This window comes from Pelodiscus sinensis, chromosome 2 (assembly GCF_049634645.1).
Source record: "Pelodiscus sinensis isolate JC-2024 chromosome 2, ASM4963464v1, whole genome shotgun sequence".
In the NCBI taxonomy this organism is placed as follows: Eukaryota; Metazoa; Chordata; order Testudines; family Trionychidae; genus Pelodiscus; species Pelodiscus sinensis.
Window position 1 is genome coordinate 66585094 of NC_134712.1, and position 16571 is coordinate 66601664.

At 38.9% G+C, this 16571-nt stretch overlaps 1 protein-coding gene across 5 annotated transcripts in view; it reads left to right on the forward strand.

The window, feature by feature from the left end:
- Positions 1–16571, forward strand: part of RB1CC1 (RB1 inducible coiled-coil 1) — a 164290-nt gene that overhangs the window by 111498 nt on the left and 36221 nt on the right. For all 5 annotated transcript variants that reach the window (XM_075920708.1, XM_075920707.1, XM_075920709.1 and 2 more), the window contains one exon: positions 4983–6883. In XM_075920708.1, coding sequence (XP_075776823.1) covers positions 4983–6883 — 1901 coding nt within the window. The remainder of the gene's footprint in view (positions 1–4982; positions 6884–16571) is intronic.

Sequence of the window (16571 nt, forward strand, 5' to 3'; positions counted from 1 at the left end):
CAGGTGTCCCCAATTCAGCCGCTGCTGAAACTGACCAGCAGCGGCTGAATCGGGGACGCCAGGGGCAGAGCCGGACTATCGGAAGGGGGCGCTATGAGGGCTCTGGGGTGGCATCCTCCCCCACCCCACTCCAGACCTCTCATAGCCACCCCTTCCAGTAGTCTGGCATTTCTGATAATCCAGTACCCCCTGGGTCCTAAAGGTGCCGGATTATCGGAAGTTTACTGTATATAGTACAACAAAAGCAGCCCTTAGAATGACAGCACTGGAAAACCTCTGAATAATCCAGTAAATCATGAGGGTGAATTGAGTGATTGATAGCTGCTAGTCCTGGAGAATAAAGTATTTTAGGTATCCACAGAAGAAAAGGCATAGGCCCTAATTTTGTGGCTCAACTTTGACCTGTGTTAAGGGAGGGGAGCCTTTTTTGGGGAGGTGGCCACTGACTCACAGCAAAATTAATTGGAGGCCGCACACTAGTGAGAAGTTTAAAAACAAACAAAAACAAAATCCCTCACTGATCTGGCTCCCATCTGAGAAGGAGGAAGAGACTGCCCACATTCCCCTCCCACACTAAAGCTTATGGCCATGGTCACCAAACCTGTCAATTGTGATCAACTGGTCCATCAGAGGAGCTCAACCAGTCGATTGTGAGGCATTCGGGCCTTCCCCGTTTCCCCCCACCTCCAAGAAGCCGCCCCTTCTGATACTACCTCCAGCGACAATGGAAGTAGCTCTGGTTTCCTGCGGAGTGGGAGAGGAAGTCCTGCAGCTGCGTGCTACATCTGGGGTTCAGGAAGTGCGTGGGCTGCTCTTCCCCTGCCCAAATTAGCTGGCGTACAGCTGGAAAGGATGGGTCTGTCGTGCACCGGGGACTTCCTTCTCCCTGCTGCCTTCCTGGGCGGGGGAGGAGTAGGAGTCCCAGGACTGCCAGCTCCAATTGCTCAGGAAGCCGGTGCTGCCATGGGGAGCAGAAGAGCAGAGCACACATGCTTCCTGAGCAGTTGGTGCTGGCACAGTCCTGGGACTCCTACTCTTCCTACCTCCGCCCTGTGCAGGAAGGCAGCAGGGGAGAGAAGTTGCCAGCGCACGACAGACACGTCTATTCAAGAAACATGCCGGCTGTTTGGGGAGGAGGGAGCAGCACACGTGCTTCCTGAGACCTGGACCTGGCGCCCAGCTGCAGGATCCCCAGGTACTGGCCTTAGCTGTACCTGTCTCCTCCACCTGGATCACCAGCACCCACCAGTCCCCTGCCCCAGCACCCTTTCCCCTACACCAGCAATCCACAGTGCCCTGCCCCAGCACCCTGCCCCCACCAGCACCCTCCCATCTGCCCCTCCACCCTGTCCCGTATCGCACCAGCACAGCTGGGGCCACGGTAGTGAGGCTTGGGGGAGGGGGGGCGGGATTGAGAGGGGTTTGGTTTTGTTTTGGTTTGGTTTTGCATCTCACTTGTGTGGCCCCGACTGACTTTTATGTGGGTCAGTGACCCCTGACTCAAAACAGGTTCTCCGCCCCTTTCATAAATAAAGACAATGTCAAAAACAAAAGGTTTCAGCAAAGTTTTATTTAAAAATGAAGCCTGGCTAACAAGCTCCCAATTGGGCCCAAGCATCACGACATCATAACACTCTGGCCACGACATCATAACACTCCTGCACACACACACACACACACACCAGACCCCAAATCTGAGCCTATCCTACACTGGAACCCCCTGTCCTGAGCCCCTCTCATTGCCAAACTCCTGCACCCCCACCCCCATCCTCAGTTTTCTACCACAACACTCCTGCTCTAGACACACAAGGCACATCTGGGTCCTGAGCTTGTCATACTCCCAACCTCCCTGCCCTGAGCCCCTCACACATCCCAGCCCAAATTCCTGCACCCTCACATCCACAAGCCTGTGACTTGCTCAGCACCCCAACTCTCCACCTGACCCCAACACTCTCCAGCCTGGAGCCCCCTCCCTGAGCCAGCATCCCTTTCTCTACCTCCTCCTGCATCCAAATTCCGTCCTTGTACCTTTCACCCCTTTCCACACCCAAATCCCTTATTCCCACCCCAGAGCCTGCACCACCTGTCTCAATCCAGTGAGAGTGTATAAGGGCTAGGGATAGCAAGTGATGGAGAGAAGAGGAACAGAGGGCATCTCAAGGAAGGGGTGGAGTCTTGGGGAAGGCATGGGGTAGATCTTCACTTGCCCTGACATTTAAAGAGTGATTTTGGGTGTAAAAAGGTTGGAGACCCCTGGCCTAGGAGGATCCAACCTAGTAGATTTTGTATGTTCCAGCCTTGCACTGGGACAGTGAGAGGACTGGAATGCCAGCACAGGCTCCCCAATGCTGCGTAGAGGCCCCTGAACCTTTTTTGGGGGAGGGGGGCTGAACCAGACCTCAAGTTAATGTAGTCTCTGCTTATTCAATCCTTGCCTCCTTTGCTGAGATTGACAAAAGCTTGTGAGTTGTAGCTAATTGTAGTGATTTCAGACAGGCAAAATGTTTCAAACGAATAGCTTCTCTGAAAAATACATTTTTGGTCTGCCCAAACTTCTTCATAACTTAGACATGAATCTGCCGAATAATTTTGACCAAAAAACCAAAGCAAAACACCTCAACTTTTCTGGCTTTTAATGGTGGAGGGAGGAGGAGGAAGCCTTCCTTCTAACTTTAAGCCCATGGTTACAGCACTCACTTGACCATGTGAGAGGTCCAGGTTTGATTTCCCTTTCTGCTTGATGTGGAGAAAGGATTTGAATTTGGTAATCCACTTTGCATGAGTTAGCCCTAGCCAGTGGGCTTTGGGGTATTCTAATCTTTGTCTCAGTTTGTTCCATTGTGAATAAATAATTATTCATTGGATCAGGGATTTGAAGCTGGGTTCCCCCATCCTATAAGGATACCATAACTACCAAGGTATAGTGTCATTCTCATATTCTCTCTCTGGCCCTATATATTTTTTACAAATTTTTTGGAAGTATTCATTCATCTCTAGAACAGGTTGAACCTCCCATATCTGGGACACTCTGGTTCAGCAACATCCATGGTTCATGGACTAAAGAGCCCCAGAGGCAAGAGCAGAAGCCAGCTGAAAAAAAAATGGGGAACTGGGGAGTCTTGGCTGGGCTAGATGGAAGATGGGGAAGCACCGCCCTGGCTGGGGAACCTCCAGCATCAGCTGGGCCAGGCACTGTCTGGGGAGTTCTTGCCCCCACCAGGCGTCAGCTGGGCCAGGCAGCCAGAGTGTCCTGGCCGTAGCTGGAAAACCGGCGGCTGTGGCAGACAACCTGGCCAGGGAAGCCCGGGAAACCTCCTTTGGCAGCAGAGCTGGTGTAATCTGGTAGCCCTGGCCCAGGGAATCATTCCCTTACTCCCCTCCCCCGCTGAAGCGGGACTGGCGGAGGCAAGTGGCTATGGTCAATGAACCCAGCAGCGGCCAGGTGATCCCAGCCAGGGGACTCTGAGTCAGTGCGCAAGCAGCGAGGAGGAGAGTCTGTGCTGAACCAGTGTTTGTGGGGCCAGCAGCAGGGCAGGGAGCCTCAGGGAGAAGATCCCCAGAGGAGAGCAGCCAGCAGGGGAACACTGACCTCCTCTAGTCGGGCAAACACCCTGGTTCAGGACAGCTCCGGTCCCAAAGTTGCCAGGAGCCCAACTTGTAGTGATGGGGATTTTGTGATTCAGATGCTGAAAATCTGTATTGAGACATGCAAAATCATTTATGTTAGCCTCAGAAATGATGTTCCATTACCTAACCTAGATATTCTTAGCCCTTGAACCCAAGGGATAAAACAAGGGTTTTACCAAGTAAAGAGATTCAAGTCTGGGTGACTTATCCTACCCCATTAGAATAAGATTCACTTTCTCATTCGAGAATTTGTCTTCTTCCTCGCTGGAGACTCAAAGTGCAGTTCTCTAGATTACATGAAAATTTTGCCAAGTCTGCTTGGTTCAGTCCACTTCAAAAGGGAAAGTACCAGGAAATTAGATGAGCCAGCTTTGTCTGCATTGTACCTTTCTGGCAGCAGAAAATGGATATAATGGGTAGGTCAGTGTGGTCCTTGGTGTTTTAATTAAAGGGGTATGGTTCTGGGGCTCCATATCAAAGTCTGAACTTTCTCCAATATGTATAAGAAAAGAGGGGAGCCAAAAAGGTGAAAGTCAGTCTGAGAGAGAGAATAATGAGATAGGCGATTTTTCATTCTGGTGTGCCCGTCTCTGTACTATCGAAGACCCCTATTATTGCATCTTTCTCAGCCTCTGAAAAAGAGGAGAAACCTGCTTTGCTTTAGGTGTCTGTATTATTATGGATGGATTTTACTATGTCAAGAAGTTTTTATAAACATTTTGGGAAATCTAATATAGTAGAAATATTAAAAATGTATTTGATTATAAAATGCTTTAACAGTACATTAAAAGGAATTGTGTGCACAGAGAAGTCTTCATTAGGCATATTTTTCTCTTCATCTGCATTTTAATTTTTCATCCTTCATATTATGGTGTAAACCATAAGTCAACTTTTTCTTTAATACATTTCAGAAAGCAAGTTCAAACATTACTAGAAAACAAAGCACAATAGCAAATAATTAATTTTCATATAAAATATTCAATGGTTTTCTTTAATTTCTTGGCTTCTAGTATTTTTTGGCAATTGCTAGCACTTTCATGTGTTTCTACAATATATAAAATTACACCATAATACTTACACTACATATTCGACACAATCACATTAATTATAGTACATTTTTATATGCATATAGTTAATATTACACACAGCACATGCTAACTAGAGATTCTAGGAAAGAAGCTATACATTTCTTTAACTTTTTAGTGTCAGTTCTTGAATAGTTGTATATGATTGACACATTCTACTGCTTTCACATTACTTTATTTTAGTATAGCTAAGTTTTAGCTAAATCTAAAAGAGTTAAATATATTTATTATTCAGTTTGTAAAGTTTTGGTTTAAATTTTATACCTACAGGTCTCCAATAGTCAAGCATCACCACAATCTGCTACTACACCAAGGATGGAAAGTGCTAAAGGAACCACAATTGCTACCTCTTCTAGAACTCCTCCATCACTCAGTCTTCAGGGTCCCTTGTGTCCTCCTGTGTGTCCCCCAGCTCCATTAGATGAATTGTCTCCGGACAGCATTGACGCTCATACATTTGATTTCGAAACAATCGCTCATCCAAACTTAGAGCACGCCCTTAAGCAAGGGTCTTTAGACTTGGATTCACTAGCAGAAAGTCCAGAGTCTGACTTTATGTCAGCAGTAAATGAGTTTGTAATAGAGGAAAATCCATCATCTCCTAATATAGTAAGTGATCCACAAAGTCCAGAAATGATGGTGGAGTCTCTCTATTCTTCAGTTATCAATGCAATAGACAGTAGACGTATGCAAGACACAAATATTTGTGTAAAGGAAGATTCTCTAAATTCTCGCATGGAGAAATGTAGAGTTGTTGCACAGGAATCACAGTTTAACTTAAGAAACATAAAAGAAGACCTTTGCCACTTTAGAACATTTGTAAAAAAAGAACAGTGTGACTTTTCAAATTCTTTAAAATATACATCAGTAGAAATAAGGAATATTATACAAAAAGTAAAACTTTCACTTGAAAAAACACTAAAAGATGAACATGAAAAAGAATTGCAATCTTTCAAAAGTGAGTATGAAACTAGAATTAGTACGTTACTGGAAGATGTTGAGGAAAACAAAAAAAAGATTAAAAAGTTAAAGGGAGACTTAATAGGTCTTGAAGAAGTTTTGCAAAACAAAGATAATGAATTTGCAATGGTGAAAAATGAAAAAGAAGCTGTTGTTTGTCTGCAGAATGAGAAAGATCAGAAATTACTTGCATTGGAAGGGCAAATGAAGGATCAGAATTGCGAAATTAAAGAACTACGGCAGTCACGTGAGATGATATTGGAAAATTTGAAAAAGCTTCATGTTGAAAATGATGAAAAAATTAAACTTTTGAGAGCAGAACTTCAGAGTTTGGAACATGCTCATCTTAAAGAATTGGAAAACAATCTACAAATCAGGCATACACAGGAATTTGAGAAATTAATAGCCGAGCACAAGGATTGTTTAGATCAGTTAAAAAAAGAAAACTACCAGAGATTTGAAGAAATGCAGGAATCTCATGCAGCAATTGTCCAAGAGAAGGACCAACAGATAGAGGAGTTAAAACTCAAAGTTTCTGATCTCTTTGACTTGAGGTGCAAATTAGAAGTTGAACTTGCACTAAAGGAAGCAGAAACAGATGAAATGAAGATGATGTTGGAAGAAAGCCGAACTCAGCAACAGGAGCTCGTAAAGTCCTTTATTGATAAGGAAACAGAAAATTTAAGAAAGGAGTTAGATAAATTAAACCATAAGATACAAGTTAACAACGATGACTATGAAGTGGGCCTAGCAGAGCTAAGAACTTTAATGACAATTGAGAAAGACCAGTGCATTTCAGAATTAGTGAACAGATGTGAAGAAGAAACAAATTTGCTTAAAACTGAATTAAACAAAATAACCTCTTTACACCAAAAAGCTTTAGAAGTAGAAAAAAGTCTGAAAGAACAAATAATAGAACTACAGAGTCAGATAAAAGTGGAAGCAAATGCCCTAGAAAAGCAAAAGGAGGAAAAATTGGCTTTGTGTGAACAGAAGGACAAATTTGAAGTTATTATCCATAATCTCAAGGAGGAAAAAGAACTTCTAATAACTAACCAAGAACAGGAAAAAAAACTATTTGTTCAAAAGCTCAGTAGTGAAAAAGAGGAAGCCATACGAATATCCCTTAAGGAGTCTGAATTAAAGAGGGAAGCTGTTGAAAAAGAACTCTTGGAAAAAATACAACTACTTGAGATGCAAGTAAATCAGAGGTACTGTAAGAATTAAGTTGTACTTTAAGTGATCTAAAAATAAGATTATTCACCAATTCTTATGGTTTACTGCATTTTCAAGGTAATCTTCAATACAAAACCTCAGTTTCTACCCATTTATGATTCAGTTTAACTGTTTTTGTATTCGTTTCAAATTAAGACTCATACATGGTAACTTTTTTTTGTATCATTGGACTCTAAATTAATAAATTAACTCAAGATATTTTGTAGCGATAAGTTATATTATTGTTCCTTAACATTCTGAATAGTGTATTTAAAACCATATTTAATTCAAGCCCTTTTTTAAAAAGTCAGTGTATTGTAGTTAATCTTAAGGTTTGAAACTTTTTAAAATGTTTTTAATAGGTCTTTTGGATTTCAAATTTGTAAACTACACATGTCGCAGAGATCCTAAGCACAGGCAGAGTTTGGTAGAATCATTGTAATATCACACCTTTGTATCCTTTCATTTAGCATATGAAAAATTACTGTCTTGCCATCTTATCCAAGAAAAGGACACAAATATGGTACATTAAAGCTGTTATAAGAAAACATATTCCTTTTTTTGGCAGTCAACCACTCATTTAATGGCAGCAGATAAACCTGACACTTGCCAGCTGTTCCATAACTTATGACATACAACCTCTTATGCTTCTGAAAGGGAGTGTTAGTATGGCAACCTGAAGTTCTTTAGCTTTACAGAGCTAAGAGATCAATATTTTTAAATACCGTGCAAACTTCATTTACTCTCATAGTCACATAAATATAACAGAGGGTAGTATTTTCTTATTTATATGATTGTATTTATATTAACACATAGTAACCGCAAGAAAAGATCTCAGTCCCTAGGGTATAGTACACATGGGTAGGAGAAGGCAGTGTTTGTGAGTTTTTCAGTCCAGGTTTGATGATGTGGTAGGTTGACAAAACAGGTAAATTGGTTTGGGAAGTAAGTTGAGAATATGAAATACAGAAAAATTGAGCTCATCAGAGAAACATTGTGGCCCATGATTTATATACAAATTTAAATAAGATCTTTCTTAGCTTTTTAAATGTGACAGTTCTAAAATTGCTGTTTCTCTAAAGGCATTATACATTTTCTTATACCACATATACATATGATTTCTAAATTTTGTACTGCAAATGTAAAAGGTGAAAATTGATTTAAATACTCGTATTATCAACATCATTTGATTTTGACACAATATCATTTCAATAGCGAAATCTTTGTCAAAAATTACATTCAGAGGTTGTTTATGAAGTCAAGTACTTAATTCCAGGCAACGTTAATTCGGCCCCTTCATGCACTATGATAGTCTTTAATTAAATGATCATATACTATTTTTTCCATAGCACCCCTACCTCATCAGACTGCAGAATGGGTGATACTCACTGAAGGGGTTACAATCCCATGCTATGGTGATTCTCAAACAGAGATAAGCATACTCCTGAAGGTATGCAGAGAGGCCTTCCAGGAGGCTTAATGAATTCATCTAGATATTTGCATAGTTTTGCAACAGTCTACATAAAAAGCACTAGCGAAGTCCATACAAACTTATATTTTACTCAGTAACTTGTTGGTATTGTTCTATTCTATACTCTAAAATATGAGTGCAATATTTATATTCCAGTTGATTGGTTTTATTTTATATGGTAAAAATGAGAAAGTAAGTAAGTGTCTTCACTTAGTGTGCGATGACACTTTTGTATTTTTACTTCTGATTGTGTAAACAAGTACTCTTTTTTTAAGTGAGGTGTAACTTGATCGTTTATGAGACAAATCAGACTCCTGAAAGCGATACAGTGGCTGGAAAGGTAGAGAGCCACTGCTCTAGTGAGCATTAAGTGACCATCAGTTTTTCAGGGGCTTATGACATTGCCAAATTTGGGGGCCTTTTCACAAGGGTGGCATCTTGCCAAATACCATATTCTTAATATTAGTATGACACATCCTTGATATTAGTATGACACCATACCAAATACCAAGACAAGGATGTGGTAGAGCTTTTCAGTGAAATAGTTGTAGGAATTAATATAAGCAAAAGAATATCATCCCTAATTTTGCTTGGACATGACTGAACTATGAGATCTGAAGCTTTCAAAAAATATTCAACCTGAGGCACATACTCAATATAGAAAAATTCAGCGCACACACATTTTTTTGTGCAAAGTGATAATCAACTAAGAACAGGATCTTTCTAATATGAATTGTTTAGCAATCTTTACTGTAAGTTGCCTGTATTAGACAAGTGTCCTTTAAAACAGGACTTGAGAGAGCAAGTAACTCATGGTAAGCTTCTTATTTGCCATGACAGTTGTGGATAATCTGTACACCTGCTCATATCACCAATAAAACTGCAAGTATAGGAGATTTCCCAGAAGGGCTTGTCTACATGGAGAAGTTAGTGAGCATCAAGATAAGGCTCTCTTATTGTGTACTAATAGTGTCCTTACATGCTATAGCTTAATACTCTTTAAAGTATACTAAGCAAAACTGTCAGAGGCACTTTATAGTGTATAGATTGTCAGTATAGATACTTAAGACTACCAATTATGTAATGCATTCACAACCTGGTTCTCTGTGCACTATTTCTTTGTACAGATAAGCCTTTAATGTTGTCAGAAACACAGACATGAGCTCTTCTGTGCGATGCTTCAGGAGATAAATAGGACAGAGAATTTCATTACAAGATCACTAGTTCATTTCTGGACTATAGACTAATGATAAATAGAAGCAACTGATATCTGGATAGTACCCATATGTAAAATAATTATTTCCCATTCCAGTTCTTATTTGCAAAAGGGTTTTTCTCCACATAAGAAAAATTACCCTCTAAAATTTAAATCTAATTGTCACGCTTGTTGATGGCAGTCTTAGAAAGGTGAAAGAGTAACTTCAGAGATCACCAATAGACATTTGTATAACAGCATTGAGGCACATTATCAGGACAGCCATGGTAAAGCTTTCCTTTCTGTATTTTTTAGTTTGTGAATAAAAAAAAGAAAACAGTGTAGAAAATGCTGCAAAAATGTGAAAGATGGTGAAAGTTTTGTGAATAGAGCAGTTCCCCAATGAATTATAATGGAATCTTCTGTGTTCATGTAAAACAGACAGGTCCTTGTTTGTAAGATCTCAACCCCAATATGCCCACACTGTAAACTGCACTTGAATAAGTAAATTCCCTTCCTAAATTAAGAGTTGAGTTGATTATTGCATGATTTAAACTAGTTCAGGGTAGCGTAGATATTTCAAATCAGGTTTCTAGTCTAGATATTTCAAATCCTGTTCCTAGCTCATTAATCCATTCATTCTGAATTGCATAGTTCTGAGAGGGGAAAAAAAGAAAGGAAAGCAACATTTATTCAAGCTTCTGCATATACACAAGCATCTGTATATACATAATGTATGCAATATTTCCTATATTATACATGCATTGTTTTGTGCAGGGCCTAAAGTGCTATTTTTAATAATCTAGCTCTGCAAATAATGTTTAAATGTTATTGTTTTTTAAAGAACCATGAATAACTATTAAAGGTATTTTACTTCGTAGGTAAACGGAGTTGTGTGCTTTCACACATAACTGTTTTAAGACTTTGTGCCCAGTTTCACTCCCATTAAAGTCAATGGTAAAACTGAGATAAGTCATGGTGGCTTGTTTCATCTTTCAGACACAGAAATGTATTCACTGGGTAAACAGGTTTTTTATGCTATTTTTATTGGAAAGCTCTTTCTTTTAGCATGAATAAAATACAAAAACAAAAGTGGCAGAACAAATATATTTACAAGTTAATATGCTGTAAAATTTGAAAAAATATTTCTAGTACAAAAGTTACAATGATTTTAAATGCATAATAAAATGCATATTCTCTCTTTTACATAAAGCAGTTGGAATTTTGATAATTTAAATATAATCAAATCTAGGGTTTTCCCCCAAACTATATGAATTTTAGAGATGGTGTTACTCTTTTAGAGACTCAGGTTTATTTCAACTACCATTATAGTTGATAACAAATTAGGTCAAACAGGTCCATAAGGAAGGAAGGAGAAAGGGGGGAAATGAGTTAGATGGTTTTTGTTGCTTAGAGAAAATCCTCTCGTTGATTCCAGCATTAGAAACTGAGAAATGCAACTAATCAGTTTCTTCTGCTCACAGGCAGCTATGACTTTGATTACAAAGAAAATAACACAAGGTATAGTTTGAGAACGAGAAGGAATTTGCATAGCATATGCTAGGCACAGAGATGGAAATGGAAGAAGTAACCTCAGAGATGTATAGAAACTGAATATTATAACTACCATGTCAGGATACGTAATAGGAGACAAGATTTTAGTAATTACCCTCCTTGATGCAGGAAGATTTTTAAAGGTCAAGAGGTGTGGGGAGAATGTCTCCAGATTGTGAACATTGGCAATAGAGGGTAGAGTTGTCAGTAGTATTAAAGAATGAAGGAAGTGAAGAGTGTTTAGGAAGAGCGCTGACATTTGGAAGTGCACAGAGATAATGGTTCTGTTCAATATTTTCATCAATGATTTAAATAAAGGCATAAACAGTGCTATTATTAAGTTTGCAGATGATACCAAGCTGGGAGGTGTTGCAAGTGCTTCAGAGGATAGGGTCAACATTCAAAATGATCTGGATAAACTAGTGAAATGGTCCAAAGTAAACAGAATGAAGTTTAGTAGGGACATATGCAAAGTACTCCATTTAGGAAGAAACCATCAGTTTCACACATACAGAATGGGAAGTGATTGTCTAGAAGGAGTACTACAGAAAGGAATCTACGGGTCATAGTGGACCCCAAGTTAAAGATGACTCAACATGTGACACTTTCAAAAAAAGCAAACCTGATTCTGAGATGCATTAACAGGAGTGTTGTGAGCAAGACACAAGAGGTATTTCTTGCGCTGTACTCTGCACTGATTAGGCCTCGATTGGAGTATTGGGTCCAGTTCTGGGCACCTCATTTTAAGAAATATGTGGAGAAATTGGAAAAGGTCCAGAGAAAAGCAACAAAAAATGATTAAGCATGAGCTATGAGGGAAAATTGAAAGACGGGTTTGTTAAGTTTAAAAAAGAGAAGACGGAGAGAGGATATGATAGCAGTTTTCAAGTATCTAAAAGGGTATTACAAGGAGGAGGGAGAAAAATTGTTCTCCTTGACCTCTGATGATAGGTCAGGAAGCAATGGACTTAAATTACAGTAAGGGAGGTTTAAGTTGCACATTAGGGGAAAACTTCCTAACTGTCACGGTGGTTAAACACTGGAATAAATTGTGTAGGGAGGTTGTGGAATCTCCGTCACTGGAGATATTTTAAGAGGAGATTAGATAGACATCTATCAGAGCTGATCTAGACAGTGCTTGGTCCTGCCATGTGAAGGCAGGGGACTGGCACAGAATTTCCCAAGGACTATGATTACAGTTTAAACTACATCAGATTGGCAAACGTCCTTTTTTAAATGAATTTAGTACATACTACTATGTATGTTGGTATAATTAAAATGTTTTGATTATATTGTAGCATCACCACTTTGTCCTTCACTTTCTCTGATTGTTCACAGAAAAACAGTAGTAAATCAATCGAAACACTATTAATTATGGCTTACAAAAGATTCGAGGGATGATGTATGTAATATTTCACAAAATCAGCACAGGGAGGAAAGCCGGGTCAAATAGTATGAATAAATCCAGACATGTTCAGATAGGACCCAAATAAGAGAAGAGTCAGTAATTGGACAAGAAACTTTGGCAAGCTGAGCATGGCCGTAACATGTAACACTTTTCCACATGCCTCGATATGCTACTACTGAGTTAGAGCAGAAAAAAGGAAAAGCTAAAGGTCAGATAATGGTATTGAAGAATTTGGACACAAGACAAGTAACGTGATGCTGGCTGGATCCACTACAAAAATACTGCCTGGAGCCAGAACACCAAACCTAACAAAAGCAAGAAAAAAGACAGTCTGTGGCTATAAAATGTCGTATTGTAATTGTTATGTAACAACAAGGTGGATGGAAGATAGTGTGTGAGTACCCTTGTACCTTGAGTTTAAATTAAGGCTTAGGGTCTTATTTTACTTTTATCAAGTGTGTGTGTGTGTGTGTGTGTGTGTGTGTGTGTGTGTGTGAGAGAGAGACACACAGAGACAGACAGACGTGACTTAGACCTAGAAATTGGCATGCTGCCAGGAAATCTGCAGCGCTGCAAGACCTGGGGTTTTTCAGGAAATAATAATCTAATTATGGAAAGTCGCTAGACAGAAGATCTTTGATAAAGGTTTAGGGAGAGAAATCTAAGACCACCACAGAACAAGAAGCAAATATGGGTTTTTAAAAAGTAAATCATAGAGGAATTATGGGACTGTGAAAATAGGATCAGGAAACTGGATGCTTTTGGCTGCAGGGAACATATAGACTATATATTGCAAAGAGTAGGAAAAAATATCTTTTTACACAAGAAATATTCATTCGGTCAAATACATTTAAGCAAAATATATATTTGTTTAAACTCAGAAGGAAATGTGAAAGGCTTCTGAGAAACTAAGGATGTATATATTGTGTATATATGTTTTAAGGGATGTTTAAAAGCAGTCTCACCAACTTTTTTAAAAATTGGACTTGTACCCCCTTTTTTTGCTTCTTTCTGACTTTTTAAAAATAATAGTTACTTTTGGGGAAGATTTTCTAACATAGCTGTGAAAAGAAATAAGGAAAATGTACCAAATTCTCTCTTGCCACTGTTTCCTGTTGCTTTAGCCATTTATCAGATGGTAGAAGTGAAAATTGATGATGGAAATTGATGGATGGGTGTGACAAGAAAAAAGTCCAAACTATGTAATCCAATTATGATTTTGGAGGATCACTTTTCACATTTAAATAATATTTTGGAACACTTGTGTGCATGTAGGGATACATAGATATGTTGGACAAAGCCGGTCCTCGCTTTTTTTGGCCAGGTGTTCTATTAATTTTGGTATATAAAGTACATAGGAAATTAAGAAAGTATTGTTACCTCCAACCTTAAGATGTACGTCAAATGCCATTTTAATCATAGAGCATGTATTGGCTAGAGGTAGTTTTAGCTTTCAGCATTATTAGATAGTTGCTTGTCTTTTGGTTCCCTAATAACCCCAACTTGTGTGTTTAATTGCAGTTCATAAGTTGTTTTAACGGCCTCTGTTAATTGCTTTTTAGCAGTTTTTTTTTATGGTGATGTAAAACAGATCATGAACAGCATCTCATCTGTTGCCCAGCTAAATGTTTTCTCAACAGGAAAAATAATCAGCATTATGGAGGCAGTAGTAGTGACTCCATAGTGAAGTTTAAATTGAATTTTGCAGTGGAAGCAAGAATTCAAACTTAGTTACATACAAAACATAAAAATATCTTTCCCAAAATTACAGCAGTTAGAAAATATTTTTGTTGAGAATTTATAGGAATACTTATTTTAGGATCAATGCTTCTTCATAATTGAATGTTTTCTCCTTCAGTAGTCACTGTAACTATAGTGGCATCATACAAGAAACCCATTCATCCAAGCATATTAGTGTTTGTAGGCCCACACTGATAAAACTGATATTTAATGTCACATTATAGTATATGTTATTACTTTTTGCACCTCAATACAAGTAATGGCCGCTTCCACTGTGGATTGTAGCAATTTGTTCATACTTGCCAGCCCTTCTTCCTCAGAAAATATGCCAGTTGCAGTTTTTCAAGAGTGGAAATAAATTTAAAAGGTCCTGAATACAAAGAAGGTGCAAGTTTAAATAACATCTTTAAATTTTCAGATGTGTGGTTTTTTGGGGTCTTTTCCTTATTATATATAGAAAAAGCACCAAGAATAACTTAAGACCAGATCTAGACTACAGATTTATATTCGTATAGCTACTTAACTTAGGGATGTGAGAAAATTCACTACCCAGAGAGACACTTACACCAGTCTAACTCCCTGTGGTGACAGTGCTATGTCAATGCCAGAACGTCTCCTGTTGACATAGCTACCAGCTCAGAGGGAGGTGAATTAACTATGCTAATAGGTAACTATGCCTGTGTTTTCCCCTCTGTGGTCTCCTGAGGGCACTCACTTAAGGGTTTCTAATTCCCAGCCATCACCATTCTTGGGCAGAGACCTTCATCTTTCTCATTTGTGACTGAGAGTTTTAAGGTTGGACAACTCCTTGGCTTTATACTGTGGAGTCTCTAGCAAATCAGATTGCCCAAACAGGCAAGTTCCTGCATTTTATTTTCTCTCCGAAGGCTCTATGACCAGAATGTTACCTGCAGTTATAAACTAGTACACAGCTTCTTCTAAGCAAACAGATTTATTCTTAAGATAAAAGCATTACAGACAAAATGTAAAAGAACCGTCACATATTTTAAGGTCTTGCCAATGGTCACTTTCCATCTTATGGGGATCTAGAGAGTCAAGACTTTCTAATCATTAAGGATTTTCTCTGTTCCCTCCCAGTAACCTTGGTCAGAAAGCATGGATAAGAAGGAAGGACCTGAGACAGTTTAAACTTAGGCTTTATTTTATTTTGTCTTTTGGTCTCTGGAGAATCTAATTTGAATTAGTCCAGGGGTCGGCAAGCTACCGCATGCATGTAAGAAGTGATACACGAGCCGACTTTCAGCGGCATGCGAGGTGGGAGCTTAGCTCCACCCCTCCTGCCCCACGCAGCCACTGGAGAGCCTGTCTTAAGAGACTGCCTTAGTCTCCCTTTTTTTGAAAAATTTCATCTTCTTTTTTGTTAGACTATGTTCACCAAACAATCATTTTTGTTGGTTCTTTCAAATAGCTTTTTAAGACAGATGTCTGTATAATGCAAGTTAGATTTTTTTTTTAAAGGTATGTTCTCTGATTGCAGTGGGAAAGGCATGTTTTTGAGGTATTGTCACACATCAGCCTGTGACATGCTCAGTTATGACAAATTATGTAGCCACATGACAGTCTAAATATATGAAATAAGTGAAATTGCATGAGGATAAGATGTGATAAGGCTCAAAATTAAACTGCTCTTTGATATAGAATGGACAACATTAATTTGACTGATATCTCTATCTGGATATAAGTTCAAAAACATGTTTTTTTTAAGCTTTCAAAGAATGTTAAAAAGAGAGAATGTAGGAATATAACTAATAGAATATTCAAAGAAATTCAATATTCTAAATAGAAAAATGAATATTATGTTAAAAAAAAGTGCAAAACTTTATAGGCAAAATATGAGCTACTTCCTTCTCTAAAGATACAGTCCACCAGGATTCTGACGCCTGAATTTCAGTTTCTTAGGACTAATTTCAGTTCTGAAGTTTTTTTCACCCCTATGGTTAGCAATGATCACATGGAATGAAAACCAGACTTGCCCACAATCCTCAAAGCTAAATTCCACCCTTGGAATCTGCTCATTAATTCCTATTGAGCACCATCAGTGAACTCTATTTGGGTGCTGTCTCTTTTTTTGCCTGTCTTCCAGCCAGTCTACTTATTAATAAATAACAGCTCATTTCAGCACTTTAAGTACTTTCAGTGGCTATCCTGTCTCTTGAGACTTATTTCTCAAAGCCCTGCTGCTTGTTTTGACACCTACTTCCTTTATGTCAAAGTTTGCTTTGCATTTTAGTACCTATTTTTAACACTTTCATGCTTGCAGACTTAAAACACTTGTCTTTGTTGTCCATGTTTCAG